The sequence below is a fragment of the Neovison vison genome, chromosome 5 (assembly GCF_020171115.1).
Source record: "Neovison vison isolate M4711 chromosome 5, ASM_NN_V1, whole genome shotgun sequence".
Taxonomy (NCBI): Eukaryota; Metazoa; Chordata; class Mammalia; order Carnivora; family Mustelidae; genus Neogale; species Neogale vison.
Window position 1 is genome coordinate 1,587,402 of NC_058095.1, and position 16,262 is coordinate 1,603,663.

The following is a 16,262-nucleotide window of genomic DNA, read 5'->3' on the forward strand; positions in this document are numbered from 1 at the left end:
CTACGAAGCCGGCTCTTCCGCACTCCCAGCCCCCCCGCACCCCTCGGGGTTTCCTCTCCATCTGATTCGGAGGCGGCAGCCAGGGGACTGGGGAGTCAGGGCTCCACGCCTCCTGTGTGGACAGACCCTTGTGTGCTCTGGCACAGTCTCTTTTCTCCAAAGCCGGTTTTTAAAAAATCCCGAAGGGCGCCTGGGTAGCTCAGTGGGTTAAAGCCCCTGCCTTCAGCTCGGGTCATGGTCTCAGGGTCCTGGGATCCCCGCATCAGGCTCTCTGCTCAGTGGGGAGCCTGCTTCCCCCTCTGCCTGCTGCTCTGCCTCTCTGCCTACTTGTAATAGGGATTTTTTTTAAATTTTTTTATTTTTTAAAATTTTTTTTAAAATAGAGATTTTTTAAAAAATCCTTGTTAGAAGATTTCACTCTGGGGTACCTGGGTGGCTCAGTCGTTAAGCATCTGCCTTCAACTCAGGTCATGATCCCAGGATCTTGGGATCGAGCCCCGCATCAGGCTCCTTGCTTGGCAGGAAGCCTGCTTCTCCCTCTGTTGCTCCCCCTGCTTATATTCCCTCTCTCGTTTTGTCTCTTTGACAGATAAATAAAATATTTTAAAAACATTTAAAAAATAAGAGATTTCACTTCAACCGAAGCTTTTCCATTTTTAAGTAGAAAAAGCTCTCCCTGCTGCAGCCCAGAGAGCAAGAGAACCGGCCCAAGCCAACAGAGTGGACACAGTGGAGGTCAGCAGGACAGCATTTTGCTGGTGGAGGGTTGCCTAAAGGGCCACGAGAGCCTTACCTGCTGCTCAAAAAGCAGCGTGTTCAAGGCCTGTCGACACGGCAGGATCATCATTGGGAAGCCCACGGCCACGGACATCATAAAGCCCACTCGCATCATCTCCGTCACCAGGTTGGAGGGAAAGTGCATCAGAACGTTGCCTGCAGTGGCCTCGGTGAAGCTCACATAGCCGAAGCAGCCGACCTGCGGGAGGGCGACAGCGGGGGCGCACGGTCGTGGAGACAGCCCTGAGCAGCATCCGCAGGACCACACCGCCCGTGGGACCGCTGGCCCACAGCCCACGTGCCCAGAAGGCTCGGCTGTCAGGAGGCTCCAGTCTGCCTCCCGCGTGGACAGCAGGCCCCAGGGCAGCGAGCTACCACGTGGAAAGGAAGCCTCAGGGTTCCCGGCAAGCCCCGCAGGGCGGCCAATCTTCCCCGAGGGCAACAGCCAAAGCCAGGCACCGCGGGGGCAAACCGCACCTGCCATGGACGGCCACTCCCCGCGGACAACGCTGGGGAAGCTGACGAGAGCACGGGTGCTCTGCGGCTCAGGGCCATGGGCCAGAGTGCGCACTGCTCATAGAACGAACGGCAACATGGGGACCCAAAGAAAAATCTACCCAAATCGAAGGTTATTTTTTTCCTCTGCTTTTTTATATGTCCCCATTTCGGTAAACAGACGGGGCTCTTCCCAGCGCAGATGAGCAAAGGTCTCAGAGAAGGAGTCAGGAGAGACTCCCAGCCAGCGTGATGGGGGCCCCGGAACGGGAGAGATACGGCTGCCGCCCGGGGCAGAGCGTGTTTGCATTTGCGCGCAGCCCTGGAGCGGAGCCGAGGGGCGGGTCTGCCCCCGTGGCCACCGGGTCCCCGACAGGAAAGAAGTAAAGGGCAGGCCTGCAGGGGGGTCGAGAGCCCAGTGGTTTCTGACACAGGAGAGGAGGGGACAGTTGAAGGGGCTCCTACCGTGACGTAGAAGGCAGTGACCACGTTGAGGGAGTAGGCAAATATGGAGCTCATGGTTTTCACCGACGGCTCATCCAGGCTGTCGTAGGTGGGCAGAACCTGACTGTATAAACACCAGAGACTTCACCAGGCAGACTCCAGAGGAAGACACGCCCTCTGCCTGCCCTTGTCCCCAGGTCCCCAGTCCCCACCCCGAGTCTCCAGCACAGTCCTTCCAACCACACCCGCCACCGTGGTAACTCCAGGCCGCAGCTGAGGTTCAGACGGCGGGGTGGCCCTGAGCACCCCCTCATGAGCTATCTGCAAACGCTGCAGAAGTGCCACAGAAGGAAAGGCCGGCTGTCCCGCAGAAGCAGGAGCGTGACCACCGCACGGAATGCCAGGCGGCAGTGAAGCCACACGTGTTTACAGGGGAGGCAGGAAGCAGTGCAGAGCGCTGCCGTCAAAAGAACAGAAAGTTAAACAAACAAAATCAGGGCCGGGCCACCTGCCCTCGCCTCAGCGCTGCTGGTCGGAGCACACAGGGACAGAGAGGCAGCTTCTGTCCCACGCATGGCCCAGGGCCAGCGGCGCAGTGCTGCTGGGCGGTGGAAGGGACACGGCCGTCGGGCCCTCTGCAAACAGCGGACAGTCCCTGTGGGGAGCAGTGGGGAGGGCCAGGAAAAGGGGTGGGCAGCGGAGGTCTATGTGCAGACCGGGGAAGGGAAGCTGGGCTCGGGGGTGTCCAAACAGAAGGCCGCCACTCTCCCGCCCATGTACTGTGGCATCCCAGCGGCTGGGGGACAGAGCGCCAGGGCCCGCGGTCATGCGTGCGGAATGCCAGCTGGCAGGGACACGCCAGGATGCAGAAAATGGTCGCCAATAAATGGACAAGCACAGCGGTAAGTGAAGCCAAACCCCGAAACCACCTTCAAGAAAGTAAGAGGAGACGTCACTGCAAAGCAAATAGGAACTGGTGGGAAGAACCGGCCAGCAGGAGCTCGGGCACACTGTCCCACTGGGGCACCCACCGTGGCAGGGGTCACCCCGGAGAGCTGCCCTCCCCTCGGCCCAGCTGGAGGGTGCCAGGGAGCACCGACCCGTGCAGCCCAAGCGGACAGCAGAGGGCCCACAGGGGACACGGCACCAACATCCCAGTGCCAGATGGTTCCTCGGGCTGAGCCAGGGTCCATACCAGTGAGTGACAACTCGGGGAAGCAGAGTCAGACCCCCGGACGGGGACTTCCCCCGACCCCCGGCCCCCAGCACACACCAGGAGCTGCAGGTACCGTGGGGAATGGGTCGTGCCCCGCACCGGCGCATGCACAAGTGCAGAGAGGCCCCCCCAGTCCTGCCCGTGTCCCCGGAACAACTGCTAGGAGCCACAGATGTCCATGACGAACCACCTCGGCACCCCCGGAGCGTACCCAGACCGCCCACCTCGCCGAGTGGCCTCCAAGACTTGCTTTACCGGAGTCAGATAGAGCTTCCCACATGCAGCCCCAGCGCACAGACCCGGGCCTCCGTGTGGACCAGGCCCCTCTGCGCTCGGCACTCCCCAGGCTGCTTCTGTGGGCCCCAGGGCCTCGTGCTTCTGGACTCGTTTACTAGGAAGTAAGACCAGACAGGGCCAGACGGCAAGAGCAAAGCAGCGGCCTGGCCCACCCCCGCAGAAAGGACACCAGTCACGCAGGCAGTCACCCCGCAGGCCCGTCTCTCACGCACGCTCCTGCGGAGATGCAGTGGGAGGGGAGCGCTTGGTCTCCGCCCTTGGCAAATGCCTGTGTTTTTAAGTGGAGGTCCCCAAACCAGTCATTCCAAGCTCTGTGGACGCCCTTGCCAGCCGCTCACTGGGGAGAACATGGGCGCTCTCCGTAGGGCCAGTGCTCCGTTCAAGCAGGACAACCTTCCAGAACGTACCATCTGACCTAGGACCCAAACCCCACAGAGGTGGGCTGGCTACTCTGCAGCTGCCACCAAAAAGCCCAACCACTGGCTTCTGTTCTAAAAGCAAACTCGCAGACAAAAAAGGACAACTGGTAACAAGGTATGCCGTGAGAGAGTGGGACTTCTGTCACCAAGTATAATGGGGACATTAAACAGCAAGAGTAGAGCGTGTTCTGGTGGAACCCAAGCTGCCAGGAGAGACAGTAAGTGGGAAATGACGATTTGGATCTCGCATGTGGGTGTAAACACAGCAGCACGAGCAAATTTTATCTGCCACATTAGTTTACGATTGGCACAATACAGGCCCACTGGAGCTGCGGGGGGGCTGGCAGAAGCGGGCCCCCCCGGGTACGGATGGTCTTTTCCCGTCCGTGCCGGATTTACGCCTCTCTTTTGAGCGGGTTACCGTTCCGACCGGGCATGAATCACTGGCTCTTGTCACTCGGTGGCGAAGGTAATGCTGCTGGAATTATGGAAATAGCCTGATCTGCATTCCCAGAGCTCTGCGTGCCAGAGAGAAAGCACACTCACGCACGCGCACACGCCTCCGAAGGCGCCCCGGCGGCAGTCGGAAGTCAATGTTTGTGCAATTTCCTTTTAAATATTCTCACACGAACAGCTCAGTTCTGGCAAAATGCTTGGGACTGTGTGAATCAGATGGTTTTGGGCTGTTCTGTGTTCCCCACAGCCAACTCTTCTGGGGGGAGGGGGGCGAACTGGGCACTGTCCCCAGTCCTGCCGGCAGCACATCTCGGGAATAAAGTCGAGTTCTCTCTCGATAAAAATACACACAGCTCTCTCCCTCAGCTTGGAGGGGGAACAAGTCACAACAGAACGAGGCATCACGCGACGGTGGCCCACGTCGCCAATTCCAGACAAGAGAGGACGCCCATCTCCCCGCGACCCCCCGCCCCGAGGGACACCCCCACGCCTCGGGCCCCCGGGCAGCGGACGGTACTTACGACTGGCAGGCGAAGGACATGCCGAAGATGGGGATACAGCGGAAGACACCCTCCCAGCGCACGTAGCTGACGCGCTGCAGCCACTGCCCACCGAACAGGCCGTGCTTGAGGGAGGAGAGCACGATCTGCACGGGGACGAGAAAGGCGAGCTCAGGGCAGATCGGCACACGGGATGCGAATCGGGACCCCCACGCCGGGCCGAGTGCCGTGGCCCGGGCCCCGCCACCGGAAGATGGCCGCACGCTCCCTGTGGCGAGACCTGGTGCCGCTGGCTGGGGTCCCGCACCCGTGGTTTCCCGCCCTGCGCTGTGCCACGAGCTGGACACACACAGCCAGCGGGGCTTCTGAGGCAGCTGCCCGTGCTCTGAACACACGTGGCAGATGGGGCACAGTGAGGCCCACCTGCCACCCCCCTCTCGGTTGCCTCAGGGACAGGACGGTCCCTGCAAACTGGGCAGGCCCTTCCCAGGCCCATCTGGACACTTTGTTCTTCTTTAAGTAGGGTCTGCGCCCAACACGGGGCTCAAACTCACAACCCTGAGATCACGAGCCGCACGCTCCACCGACTGAGGCAGCCAGCCCCTCCACCCATTTTAAAAGACAAAGCCCCAGAGAACAGGGCTGTCTGGAGAACAGTGTGACCTTACTGGGCAGCCTTCCCAAGGAGGTCACTGGGGTACTGGGAAGGGCTCAGCTTTCTTAGGAAAACCCATGGCAAAGGTTTCCACGCTGTTCACTCAGGAGTGGGCCCGTCCGACCTTCACCATGATGGTCAGGCCCCGGGCTCAGGCCCCACGGGCTCCCACTCAGAGGCCTCCAGGCACGCGGTAGGACACAAGTGTACCAAGCATGCACTCCACGCCGGCCACCCAGAACTGGCAAAGAATGTTCATCTAGAAAACCACCTGCCCCCTTGTGACCAGGCGTCCACGCCATGAGTCCCGATCACTAACTACACATGAAATGTCTGTCCGTCAAACAAGGAGCCTCCATACCTCGCCTCCTGGGGCATCGGCTGCACCCCTGCCTGGGCACCATCGCTGCCCTGCCGGCCCAGGTCCGGGCAGCCCCCGGGCCCCGCCAGGGCTCACACACATGACTCCACCACTTGCCCGGCTTTCGAGCACCTTCCCGTCCCCGCCGGGAGCACTCACCACAAGCATGAACACGGTGTAGAACATGAGGGCCATGGCGCTGAAGGACTGGATGGAGGCCATCATGTTCCTCTGCAGGCTGAGCGGAAGCACGATGCACAGGGACACCGCGAAGAGCAGGAACATGCGGAAGGTGCCGACCACCTGCGGGGAGCCGAGCAGGCCGGGCAGGCGCCACCCCAGTGGCTCCCCAGAGCTTCCAACCCGCGGGCCTGCAACTAACCCCGCGCCCAGAAGCTTCTCCTAACCTACCGCAGGCAGCTGGCCTCACCCTGCCCCTGCCCCCCACCCCCAGGGGCTGAGAGGCAGCCCTGCAGGGGTGTCGCCAGCAGCTGCCACACAAGCAGCCACAAGCACACCAAGGCTCCGGGCCCCTGCGTGTGTCCTCACCTGAAACCCAAAGAGCCGAGCAAAGAAGTTGGACCCCAAGTCGCCGATCACAACGTAGAAGGCCATGCAGGTCCCCAGCATCAGCCCGATCATGCTGCAGAGAACGAGGTTGGGCTGAAGGGCCCCGTCCTCACCGGACTCCGCCATCTCGCCTCCCACCCCCCACCGAGACCCGGCCCCACCACGCGGCTGGCCTGTGATGGCCGAGGCCGGCCGGAGGAAGAGGCAGCGTCCCGCAAACGCCCGCCTGCGGGCCTGGGCTGGGACCCGGGCGCTTCGCTCTTCCCAGCGAACGACGAACGCGCCCTGATGCTCCACGAGTGAAAAGAACCATCAACTGCCCTCAGAGGGCCGCTCCCCTGAGTCCACGATTCCCTAACTTACAGGCCTAAAAGGGCAACTTTCCATTTCCAGCAACTTTCTCATCTCACGAAACTCTACTCCAAGGGGGAGGATAGGACCATTCCACGCGGCCTCGAAGCAACCACGTGTGCAGCAGGGGGACACATGGGGTTCGGGAGCGGGGCTGAGTTCCCCGAGATCCCCAGTTCCCCATTCTCACATCCTCCCTAGCAGGACTTACATGGGACTTCGGCCCAAACCCAAATTACTTTACGGTGCCGACAAATGCCGCTTTCAACTACTAAGTGACACTCGAGAAAAGCACCACCGTGTAAAGCAGGCCACTTCCGAGACGCGTGGCTCAGGGTGTGATGGCCCTCAGGCTTCTCCTCAGGGGGGGTGAAGGAGGGCAGAGGGGGACAGAGGGGGGCAGAGGTGGCCAAGTGCCAGCACGTACCTGGTCTCCACCACCATCTTCCCCGCCTTCCCGTAGGCGTGCAGCGCTGGCGCGGAGAGAGAGAAGCGGGGTCAGTCGGACGGCATGGACGCCACACCCGCACACACCCCCGCGGGAAGCCTTGAAGGGCACCTGGACAAAAACCGTCCGGTCTGGCATTTCGGGGGTGCAGGGAGGGCATTTTAAGATTCTGGTCCCATGCTTTTCTCGGGTCTACTCAACAAACGGAAACCACAGAGAAAAGAATAAAAAGAAGAGAAAGACACAGGCAGTTGGTTTTTTTCACTAGAAATAACCAAGGAGACCTGTCCCAGTGAAGCAGTGGTCCCCTGCTTGCAGCCGTGGGGGAGGGATGCCCGTGACCGAGGCCGCGCGGGCTCCCAGGTCGGCGGGGGGGGGCCGGGAAGCCAGGGAGGCTGGGGAAGCCCAAGTCGGGGGTGCGCCCAGTGCCCACAGGTCTCCACACTTCTGCGGTCCACGCCAGAGGGACCTGGCTAAAGGCTTTAGGTTCACCCACTGTGATTCCAGAGGGAAACTCAGAGAATCCTTTCTAGTGGGGCACTTTGGGGGGCGAAGGGACAAGAGGTCTCAGGCCTGCCCGCCTCGAGGTAGACGATCAAGGAGCCGGGCTTGAGAACAGCATGTCCCGCAGCGGACAAGAGAGGCCTGTCCCTCCTCCCTGACAGCAGAACTGCCCTGAGCAGCTGAGAGACGAAGGCAAGGCCCCTCCCAGGACCCGACCGTGGCCCCGGGAACCCCACATCCCCCACCCTCTAGGAAGTTACCAACTCCCAGGAGCGGCCAGGAAGGAATGCACGCAACAGCACAGCCCAGCTTCCCTTTCCGAGGAGACTCAGAGAGCAGGAAACACGTAGCCAGTTGGTGCCTGCCACTTCCCAGTGACTTAGGAAGAGGTACAGTGTTGCCAAGTGCAGGGGAGCTTGGCACGTCACACACAGGACAGAGGCCGTGAACAGGCAGAAGGCCGGTAAGCAGCACCAGCCTTGAGCGGCACGCTGGCCTTCCCGGCTTGTTTGACTCATCACAGACGCAAGGCCAAGCTGAGCCCTTCACAGACTAAGGACCCCAAGGCCTGCTGTCGCCCAAGGGAGGCGCTCTGAAGCTCCCAAGGACAGCCGTTGGGCAGCGCGCCTCCAGACGGGACACATAACCCAGTGGCCCGCAGAGGTGGCCCCCTCCCAGCCGATCCTTCTCTGCGAGGAAGCTGAACAGCTACAGCGCATTCCAAATGCTTAGAGAAAACATTCCAGAACACACCTGCACCCTGGAGAACGGGGAACCGGAAAATACTTCAGCAAGTCAGGGGACCAAGGTGGGAGGTGGCTCTCTTCACCAGATACCCAGAAGGACAACCCAACGGGGCCGTCCCAGTTTCGGGCCTCCCTGCTCCGCCCTTTCCTTACCTGGGCTCCCCCACTCCCCACTTCCAGGGCGGATCCCTCAGCAACCTCCAACCCCGAGTCCCAAACAGAAATGCCCAGCAGCCCCCGCCCTCAGCCTCCCGCCTGGCATTGGAAGGGCTGAGCGGGCCCGGGACTGTCCGTCGGGGGAGGAACCACAGTGACGGGCCAGGCCCAGCGAGCCGGCAGGTATCTGAGGAGGGGTTCTGCCTCTCCCTGGGACAGACACTCTGCAGCCAGCAGGCCGGGCCATGGGCACGAGGAGGAGGTGCGGCCTCGTACCAGTCCAACCAGTGCTCTCCTGCGGAGCAGGGACTGCTGTCAGGAGGCTCTCCCAGTCCTTCCCTGGGAGGCCAGGCAGGAACTTCTCCTCCTGGGGGCCACCGCCCGGCCCGTGGCTCCAAGGCTGCTGAGGACACAGGGCTGACGCTGAGACTTCTGGTTCAGCGCAGGACCCTGACCCCATTCCCGCTCTCTCCACCAGCTTTCCAAAGCCTCCTCCTCACGAATGCCAGCATCAGCAGGGCAGAGAAGGTGGTTCACACACCAAACTGTGCTGTTCGAGACAGAAGGGTGACCTCAAGCCAGCCGCCCCCGGAGCCGGGCCCTGGACTACGTGATTCCCCAGTGCCACCTGCACAGAGGCCGGTAGAACGTCTGTTGGGTCAATGAGGTATAGAGACCCTCAGGCACCAGAAAGATTGGCTCCACAGCCCTCACGCCCGAGCCACACACCCACGCATGTGGGTCACACGTCCGAAGACCGGCAGGGAGAAAACTGGCCAGACAGGCCCTCGGCAGGCCCCACCCCAGGCCCAGGAGTGGGTGGTAGGCTGACCAGGACCCCAGGACCCCAGACACAGTGCCAGAAGCATCTAGTGCACACAACGGGGAGCCCAGAGGCCACACTCAGCACAGTGGGGTCCGGGCCTTGGGGAGGCCCTGGGGGGCTGAGACCACTGGGGGAGGCTGACTGGCTGGCAGGACCATCTTCTGAAAACGAGATTTAGAAAAGTCTCCATGAGGGCGTCCAGGTGGCTCCGTCGGTGAAGCGTCTGCCTTCAGCTCGGGGGATGATCTCAGGGTCCCGGGATCGAGTCCCGTGTCAGGCTCTCTGCTCAGTGGGGAGCCTGCTTCCCCCTCTGCTCCTCCCCCTGCTCGTGCTCTCTCTCTCTCTCTCAGATAAATAAATAAATAAAGTCTTTTTTAAAAGTCTACGCGAAGCAGAATGCACAGGCGAGGGAGGAGCAGGTGAGACGCGGGGGACATGTGCCGACCCGGCACAAGCGCAGCCGCCAGACCACCACAAACACACGGAAGCTCCACCGACAGACACGGCCCCAGCGCCGTGATCCCCACGGGAGGGCGCCCTCCCCAGCAGACACCGCACACCGCTCACGGGGAAGGGGCGACGCTGGGGTCACCGCCGGGGGCTCACCAAACTGAGGCACGGTGGCCGTCTCACCGGCGTCTGCACGTGCAGACATCCTCCGTGAAACCAGCCCCGTGCACACCCCACCCCTGCCGTGGAGCCCACTTGTGGGAGCTGCGTCGGCCCCTCTGGGCCCCGCTCTGTCTCCAGGTCTGGCCGAAGGCCACACGGCCACATGCCTGCCCCCAACCTTCCTGGCGCCCACGGATCCAGGAGACGACGCGTGTTGGGGCCGGGGGCTCTGCCGACAGAGGCTGCTCATCCCGGACCCCGGGGCCGCGGGTCTCAGGCCACCCTCTCCAACTGTGCTGCAAGCTCGCACGGGGTTTCTCGGCCAGGAGAAGGCAGAGTGTGAGAAGAAAAGGCCCTTTCAGTAAGCCTGCCCTGGCGCGGTGGGGCCGCTGACCAACAGGGCCCGAGAGAATCTCGTCTCTCTCCGTCCATGACTCCCATACAAGTGGTGGGGCCTCTGTTTCTGAGCGACAGTGCGGGGCCCGAGGCTGGACCCAGGGCATCTGACGCTGCCCACGGGGCCACACGGTCTGCGGGAGCTCGCGCGACAGAGCTGTCGTGCTCGCAAAGGCACAACTGAGGACGGCCGGTGGACCGGGATCGTCTTTGCTTCCAGCAGCTGGGCTCCGGTCACGGCAAACGGCCGCGGGCAGGAGCCCTGGGCAGCCACATTCGAGGGTGTCCCGTCTGCTTTCCTGGCAGACGCTCTCATCCAGCCAAACCGGTTTGCCTTCTCAGGGACTTTCGAAGAATACTCAGACCGCTGTCCAAAGCCACCAGTCTCCGCGGTCTAGGGTCACATGTCCTCTGTCAGGGCCCAGCCAAGGCCTTCATGGGATGTCTGCTCTGGGAACCCCGCCAAATGGTGACCCTCAGAGGGGAGAAAAAGTCACAGCCCTGTAGGTGGAGGAAGGGGCGCCCCGGAGCACACGTCATCCCGAGCTGCGGGAGGTGCCCTCCGCGGGATCCGTTCACCTGTAACTGCGACCTCCTCGCGTGGCTCCGGCACCGACAGCCTGACAGCACCGTTCCCACGGGCAGGGAGGGAAGGAGGCGCGCCTTCAGCTCTGAGCTCAGAACAGACGCCAGGACCGCGGCGCTGACGCAAAGCAGACGAGCTGGGAGGAGACCAGAGGTGGCACCGCCACAGCCCCCGCGCGAGGACCCTGCACGTGTTTTTGTTCTAGTTGGCCCCTCGGAGCGCGCGTGCCACTTCCTCTCGCCACCGCCTCCCCGCGCTGGGAGCACAAGCGGACCAGTGTCCCGGCCACACACTGGCAGCGGGGCGGGAGGGGGCTTCCATCCGGGGCCCAGGGCTTCTCCCCAGCTCCTGAGAGCCCCCAGGCCAGATCTCGCCAGCACAGCAGCCTGAGGGTGGCGGGAAAGTCGGGCCCCTGCCCTCCGAGCCGAGTGCCCCAGGAAACCGCGCAAACCAAAAGGAAGGAGAAAGCACAGCCTCCTGGCCCTTGGCCGAAATCAAAGGGAAAAGACCTAAAGGAAATGAAATTTCAACCAAGAGCATCAGGAAACAGCAGCGCTAAAGAGATAGGAGGCTGGATCCCGGCCACCGGCCCGGGCTGAACGGTCATCTCCTCCACGACATTCAAAGTAGCAAAGCACCACAGCCCCCAGCAGGCGGCCCCGAAGGAAGGCTCCGGGTGCTCAGGAGAGGCAGACACGGAGCAAGTGCACAGGGGAGCCAGGGGCCGCTGGTCCTGCCTGAATGTCAATGGGGAGGCCCTTGACAGGTGTTTGCATCAACGGGACACAGGAGAGCAAGTCTCACCTCCTCAGGGAAGACCGCGGCCTCTAGTAACGGTTTTTAAAAACGGCATTAAATTTTAAAATAAGGGGCGCCTGGGTGGCTCAGTGGGTTAAAGCCTCTGCCCAGGCTCCTGGGATCGAGCCCCGCATCGGGCTCTCTGCTCAGCGGGGAGCCTGCTTCCCCCTCTCTCTCTGCCTGCCTCTCTGCCTGCTTGTGATCTCTCTCTGTCAAATAAATAAATAAAATCTTTTTTTAAAACTTTAAAATAAGGAAGAAAGCCTGCTGTTCAAGGAGCTCTTTAAGCATGAAGTGGAAGGAAAGTAAGTAAAAAAAGGAGCAAGGCCCCAAGGCCCCGATCGCGAACGGGCAAGGGCTCGGGGATGCCCAGCCGCCGTGCCCAGCGCCACCGTCCTCACCCAGGCCCGCGTACGTTCTCCGTTTGCTCAGGCTGGCGGATTTCACCAGGAACATGCAGGACTGGTGCGTCATCCAAGAGCAGAAAACCAACAGCAGGGCCCCCAGGACGATGCCACACTGGAGGGGAGGGAGACAAAAAGACAAAATAAAGTGACCCGGTGCTGCCGCCTCACCCGCGTGGCTCCCGAGCACCCTCTCGGCCTCCCTCGACCCTCGCCAATGCCACGCCCCGGCTCTGCCTCACTCCCCCGCCTACAGGTGACAATTGCCAGTACTGAAAGGGACCAATTCCCTGCATGTGGTGACCACGTGCTTTGTGACCCTGAAAGAGTGCCAGGGACGCCACTGCCTCCGTGGCCCCGCCGCGTCTTACCGCATAGCTAGCCACGCGCTGCCAACACCGCCCCCGCCCGCGGCTCCCTGCGAGCGCCCCCCACTATGCCGCCTTCCAGCCCCGGACCAGCAGCCAGCAGCGGTGAACACACTCTGGCAGGAAGAGATGAAAAATGACGTTGACGCCTTTCTTGTGACTTGACAGACACCCTCCGACCCAGCCATTGTCCTCCTCGCGATTCACCCGGAAGAAACGGACACGTGTTCACGTGTGAACACGTGTGGCCCGGCGGGAGGGGCAGGGGTGCTGGCCATGCTCTGCTCCTTAATTTGGGAGTTAGTGCCGTGTGTTCGTTCACTTTTTTAAAAATCACCAAGAACACACCCAAGAGCACACTTCTCTGTATACGTGTCACACTTCAGTGAAATGTTAATTTTTTTTTGGAAAGTACCCAAGTTACTAAAATCAAACAAACAGAAAGAACCCCAAAACCATGACATGGCTGTCGGACACCAACTACACACGTCCTCAAACGGCCCCTGGCCTGCCGCAGTGCCCCAGCCGAGGCCTTCCTGGGGAGCAGGTGCTGCGCCCACATGAGAGGCTGACCCGCCGGGCCAGGCCCTCAGCATGGGGGGACCCCCTGCGGTCCAGTGCTCGCACGCAGGTCTCCACCAGTAAGCGGGACGTTAGTGTGGCCGGGGCCTCATGCCCACCACGCGCCAGACCCAGATCTGCGCACGGCTGAGTCACCGGGGTCCGAAAGCGCACTGCCCAGGAGCCCCGCAGAGCCGTGCTGCCACGGCACTTTACAGACCCGCGTGGAGAAGGGCAGCCTTGGACCCACAGAGACCCAAACACACACGGGCCCCGGGACGCAGTTCCCGGGCAAGTCTCAGGGAAGCCTGGGGCACACAGTCCTTCCAGAAACGCCTGCGAGTGGCCGGGCACGCTGGGACTCAGTGTGAGGTCACAGGTGCTGCCCCTGGTTCTACAGCGGCCAGAGTCCCTGTCCTCCTGCCCACCGTCTGCCAGCACAGTCATCAGCAACTCGCCTGGGAACTGGGAAGCAAGTCAGGCAGCGAGGCTGAGGTGGGGGATTAATAATCTCCAGATTTTAAAAAAAAAATTGGGTGCTATTTTTACCCGGAAGATGCTAAGTATGAAAATGCAAAGTGTTTAGCCTAAAATTAAACGATGGCGCCCACTTTATTTCCACTTCTCCCGGCCTGGCTTCATCCCCAGACTGGTCCGCGCGCCCGCAGCCACCTGCCGGCTGCGGGCCCCTCCCCTGGCTGGCAGCCCGTCCCCCACAACGCGCAGCCCCCTCCAGGGCGCAGGGGACGCAGCAACCCCAGCCCAGGCACCCGTGAGGCCCACGAGCTCATCTTTAGGGAAGCAGATGCCCGAGTTGATGAGCTCAGCAGCCGCCCCTGGGCGAAGCGCCAAAGACCCGTCCACTGGTGGACCCCACGCAAGCCGAGTGGGTGCAGCCCCTCCGGCGCGGCTCTTCTCCACGCGGCCTCACCGTCGCGTGGCACCGATTTCAGATGCTTCTCGGCGGAGCGGACACTCACTGACGGCCCAGCTCAGTGGGCGAACTCTGGGGTCACCTCGGCGCCCACGCCCCCGCCCACTCCCGAGGCCCGCAGGGCTGCAGCGGTGCACCCCGCAAGCAAGCGCGCGCTCGGGTCAGAGTTCTGCAAAGGGGCGGGGAAGCGGGGCGCCTGGCCGGCTCCGCCCGGGGGCAGACCCCAGATGTCTGGGTCGCGAGCGTGAGCCCCGCGTCGGGCCTAAAGATCGCTTCAAATCTCCAAAACAACAACAACAAAAAACACCCCACGATAATAAGGAAACAAGAAGTAGCAGGGACCCTGCGGTCAGCGCCCGCGCCCGAGCCGCGTCTGAGTCGCGAGCCGCGCGGGCGCTCGGGCCACGGCCGGCGGGGGCCCCGGCTCCCACACCGCCCCCGGTTCCGACCCGGCCCAGCGCCTCGCCCAGCCCCGACGCCCGCCGGCCGGGTCAGCGCCCCCGACGGCCCGCGGGCGACCCCGCGCCGCTGGACTCACCTGTTTGAAGCAGAAGGGCATGGTGAGCACACTGACCCCCACTATGCTGTTCACTATGTTCGTGATCAGCCCCCAGTTGGAGGCGGCGGCCGCGGTCATCGCGCGGGGCTTAGGGCCCGGGAGCCCCGGTCCGAGGCACCTGACACGGACGGGCGACTGCCTGGAGGAGGCGGCCTCGCGGGAAGGCGGCAGGGACGGTCAACCTCCAGACCCCGCCAGGCCCTGCGGCTGCCTCATGGCATCGTCCCCCACTCGCTGTCGCCGGCCGCCTCCGTGTCCCGGCGCCCAGACGCGGAAGCGCAGCCAGAGACCAACCGGGGCCACCTCAGCGGGTCTTCACGACCACCTCTCAGCGCACACTTCCGCCTTCCGCAGGCTTCCCTGCCCGGAAGTGACGGCACGAGGGCGGGGCTCCGCGCGCACGCACCAATGAGAGGCCGGCCTGGCAGGGCCTGCGGGGCTGACGAGGCGAAGGCTGCGGCGTGGCCCGGAGGGGCGGGCCTCGGCGGACCGCAAGCCAATGGGAAGCGGGTGCGGGCTTCCGGGGGCGGGGCCCGCTGCGGGGGCGGGGGCGGGGGCGGGTCTGCGGTCCAGCCCGGGTCCCGAGCTTCAGGCCGGTTCGCCCGCGGGTCGGGTCCCTCGAGCCTCGCCTTGCAGGGGCTGCAGGACAAGGTCGGTGGGGTCAGGCGAGAAGCGCGGCGCCTTCGGAGGAGAGCGGTTGGAAGGGTTCACGTTCAGCGGTTACACAGGGACGGATGTGCGGGCGCGCGCTCGGGACCCGGGCCGGGGGCCGGGGCCGGGGGCCGGGGCTTGCTAGCGGGGGAGCTGCGCCCTGAGCCTGTTCGGAGGAGCGGGCACCCGGGGTTACGGGGGACACGCGCAGGCGCAGGGCGGCTTGGCGACCCCGCCAGGAGCACACAGCTCGCAGGAGAGAGCGTGGCACCTGCTCCCCGGGTCGGCCCCTCGGAAGGGCACGCGGGTCGGCGCCCAGCGGGTCTGACGTCCCAGCGGCGCCGGAGCAAAGGACACGCGCCGAGAGGACAGCAAGCGTGGGGAACAGAAGGACCGGAGAAATCTAGAAGGGCTTCCAGAAGGAGGTGGCTTCTCCGCCGGGCCTGGAGAAACAGATGGGACTGGAGGAGGAAGGGCTTGGGGAGGGGAGAGAACAGAGAAAAGCCCTGATGCGTTTGTGGATTCCCGGCGCCGGCAGATGCTCACCGTGTGTCCGCTGAAGGCATGCACGGCCACGGAGGGCCGGGAAGGAAGGGCCTTCTCAGGACCACGCAGGTAATAACAAGCAGGGTGGACCGCCCCAGGAACCCTAGGCTGCTGGGAGAGGGTAGAGGGGCGCCCCCGGTTGTGGACACCCGGAGGACCTTATGTCTTTTTTTTTTTTTTTTTTAATTTATTTGAGAGAGAGAATATGAGAGGGAGACAGAGGGAGAAGCAGACTCCCCGGTGAGCAGGGAGCCCGATGTGGGACTCGATCCTGGGACTCCAGGAGCATGACCCGAGCTGAAAGCAGTTGCCCAACCAACTGAGCCACCCAGGCACCCAGGAGGGCCATATGTCTTAGAACAGAAGCTGGTTCCTCAGCTCCCCTCTCGCAGCCGCTAGGTAGGGAAAGCTCTGTAGCACCTCCAGGCACCAGGGGAAGAGGGAATGCCAGGTCAAGAGTACTTAATGCAGGGGCACCTGGTCCCGGACTCTTGGTTTTAGGCGCCGGTAGTGACCTCGGGGTCCGGGGATCAGCCCCCAGGCCCAGCGCCGCACTCAGCCTAAAGAGACTCCTCTTGCTCCCCCTCTGCTCTCTAAAGTAAATAGAATCTTAAAAAAAAAAAAAA

The 16,262-nt window shown here is 62.7% G+C and overlaps 1 protein-coding gene across 2 annotated transcripts in view; it reads right to left on the reverse strand.

Moving 5' to 3' along the window:
• The window catches only part of SLC38A10 (solute carrier family 38 member 10), a 39,595-nt gene extending 24,803 nt beyond the window's left edge, over positions 1 to 14,792 (reverse strand). For both annotated transcript variants that reach the window (XM_044247251.1, XM_044247250.1), the window contains exons 1-8: positions 14,419 to 14,792; positions 12,015 to 12,132; positions 6,969 to 7,014; positions 6,170 to 6,263; positions 5,780 to 5,923; positions 4,626 to 4,750; positions 1,738 to 1,840; positions 794 to 976 (exon numbers count right to left, since the gene is read on the reverse strand). In XM_044247251.1, the coding sequence (XP_044103186.1) occupies positions 794 to 976; positions 1,738 to 1,840; positions 4,626 to 4,750; positions 5,780 to 5,923; positions 6,170 to 6,263; positions 6,969 to 7,014; positions 12,015 to 12,132; positions 14,419 to 14,517 (912 nt within the window). In that variant the 5' untranslated portion in view covers positions 14,518 to 14,792. The remainder of the gene's footprint in view (positions 1 to 793; positions 977 to 1,737; positions 1,841 to 4,625; positions 4,751 to 5,779; positions 5,924 to 6,169; positions 6,264 to 6,968; positions 7,015 to 12,014; positions 12,133 to 14,418) is intronic.
• Positions 14,793 to 16,262: the final 1,470 nt, after the last annotated feature.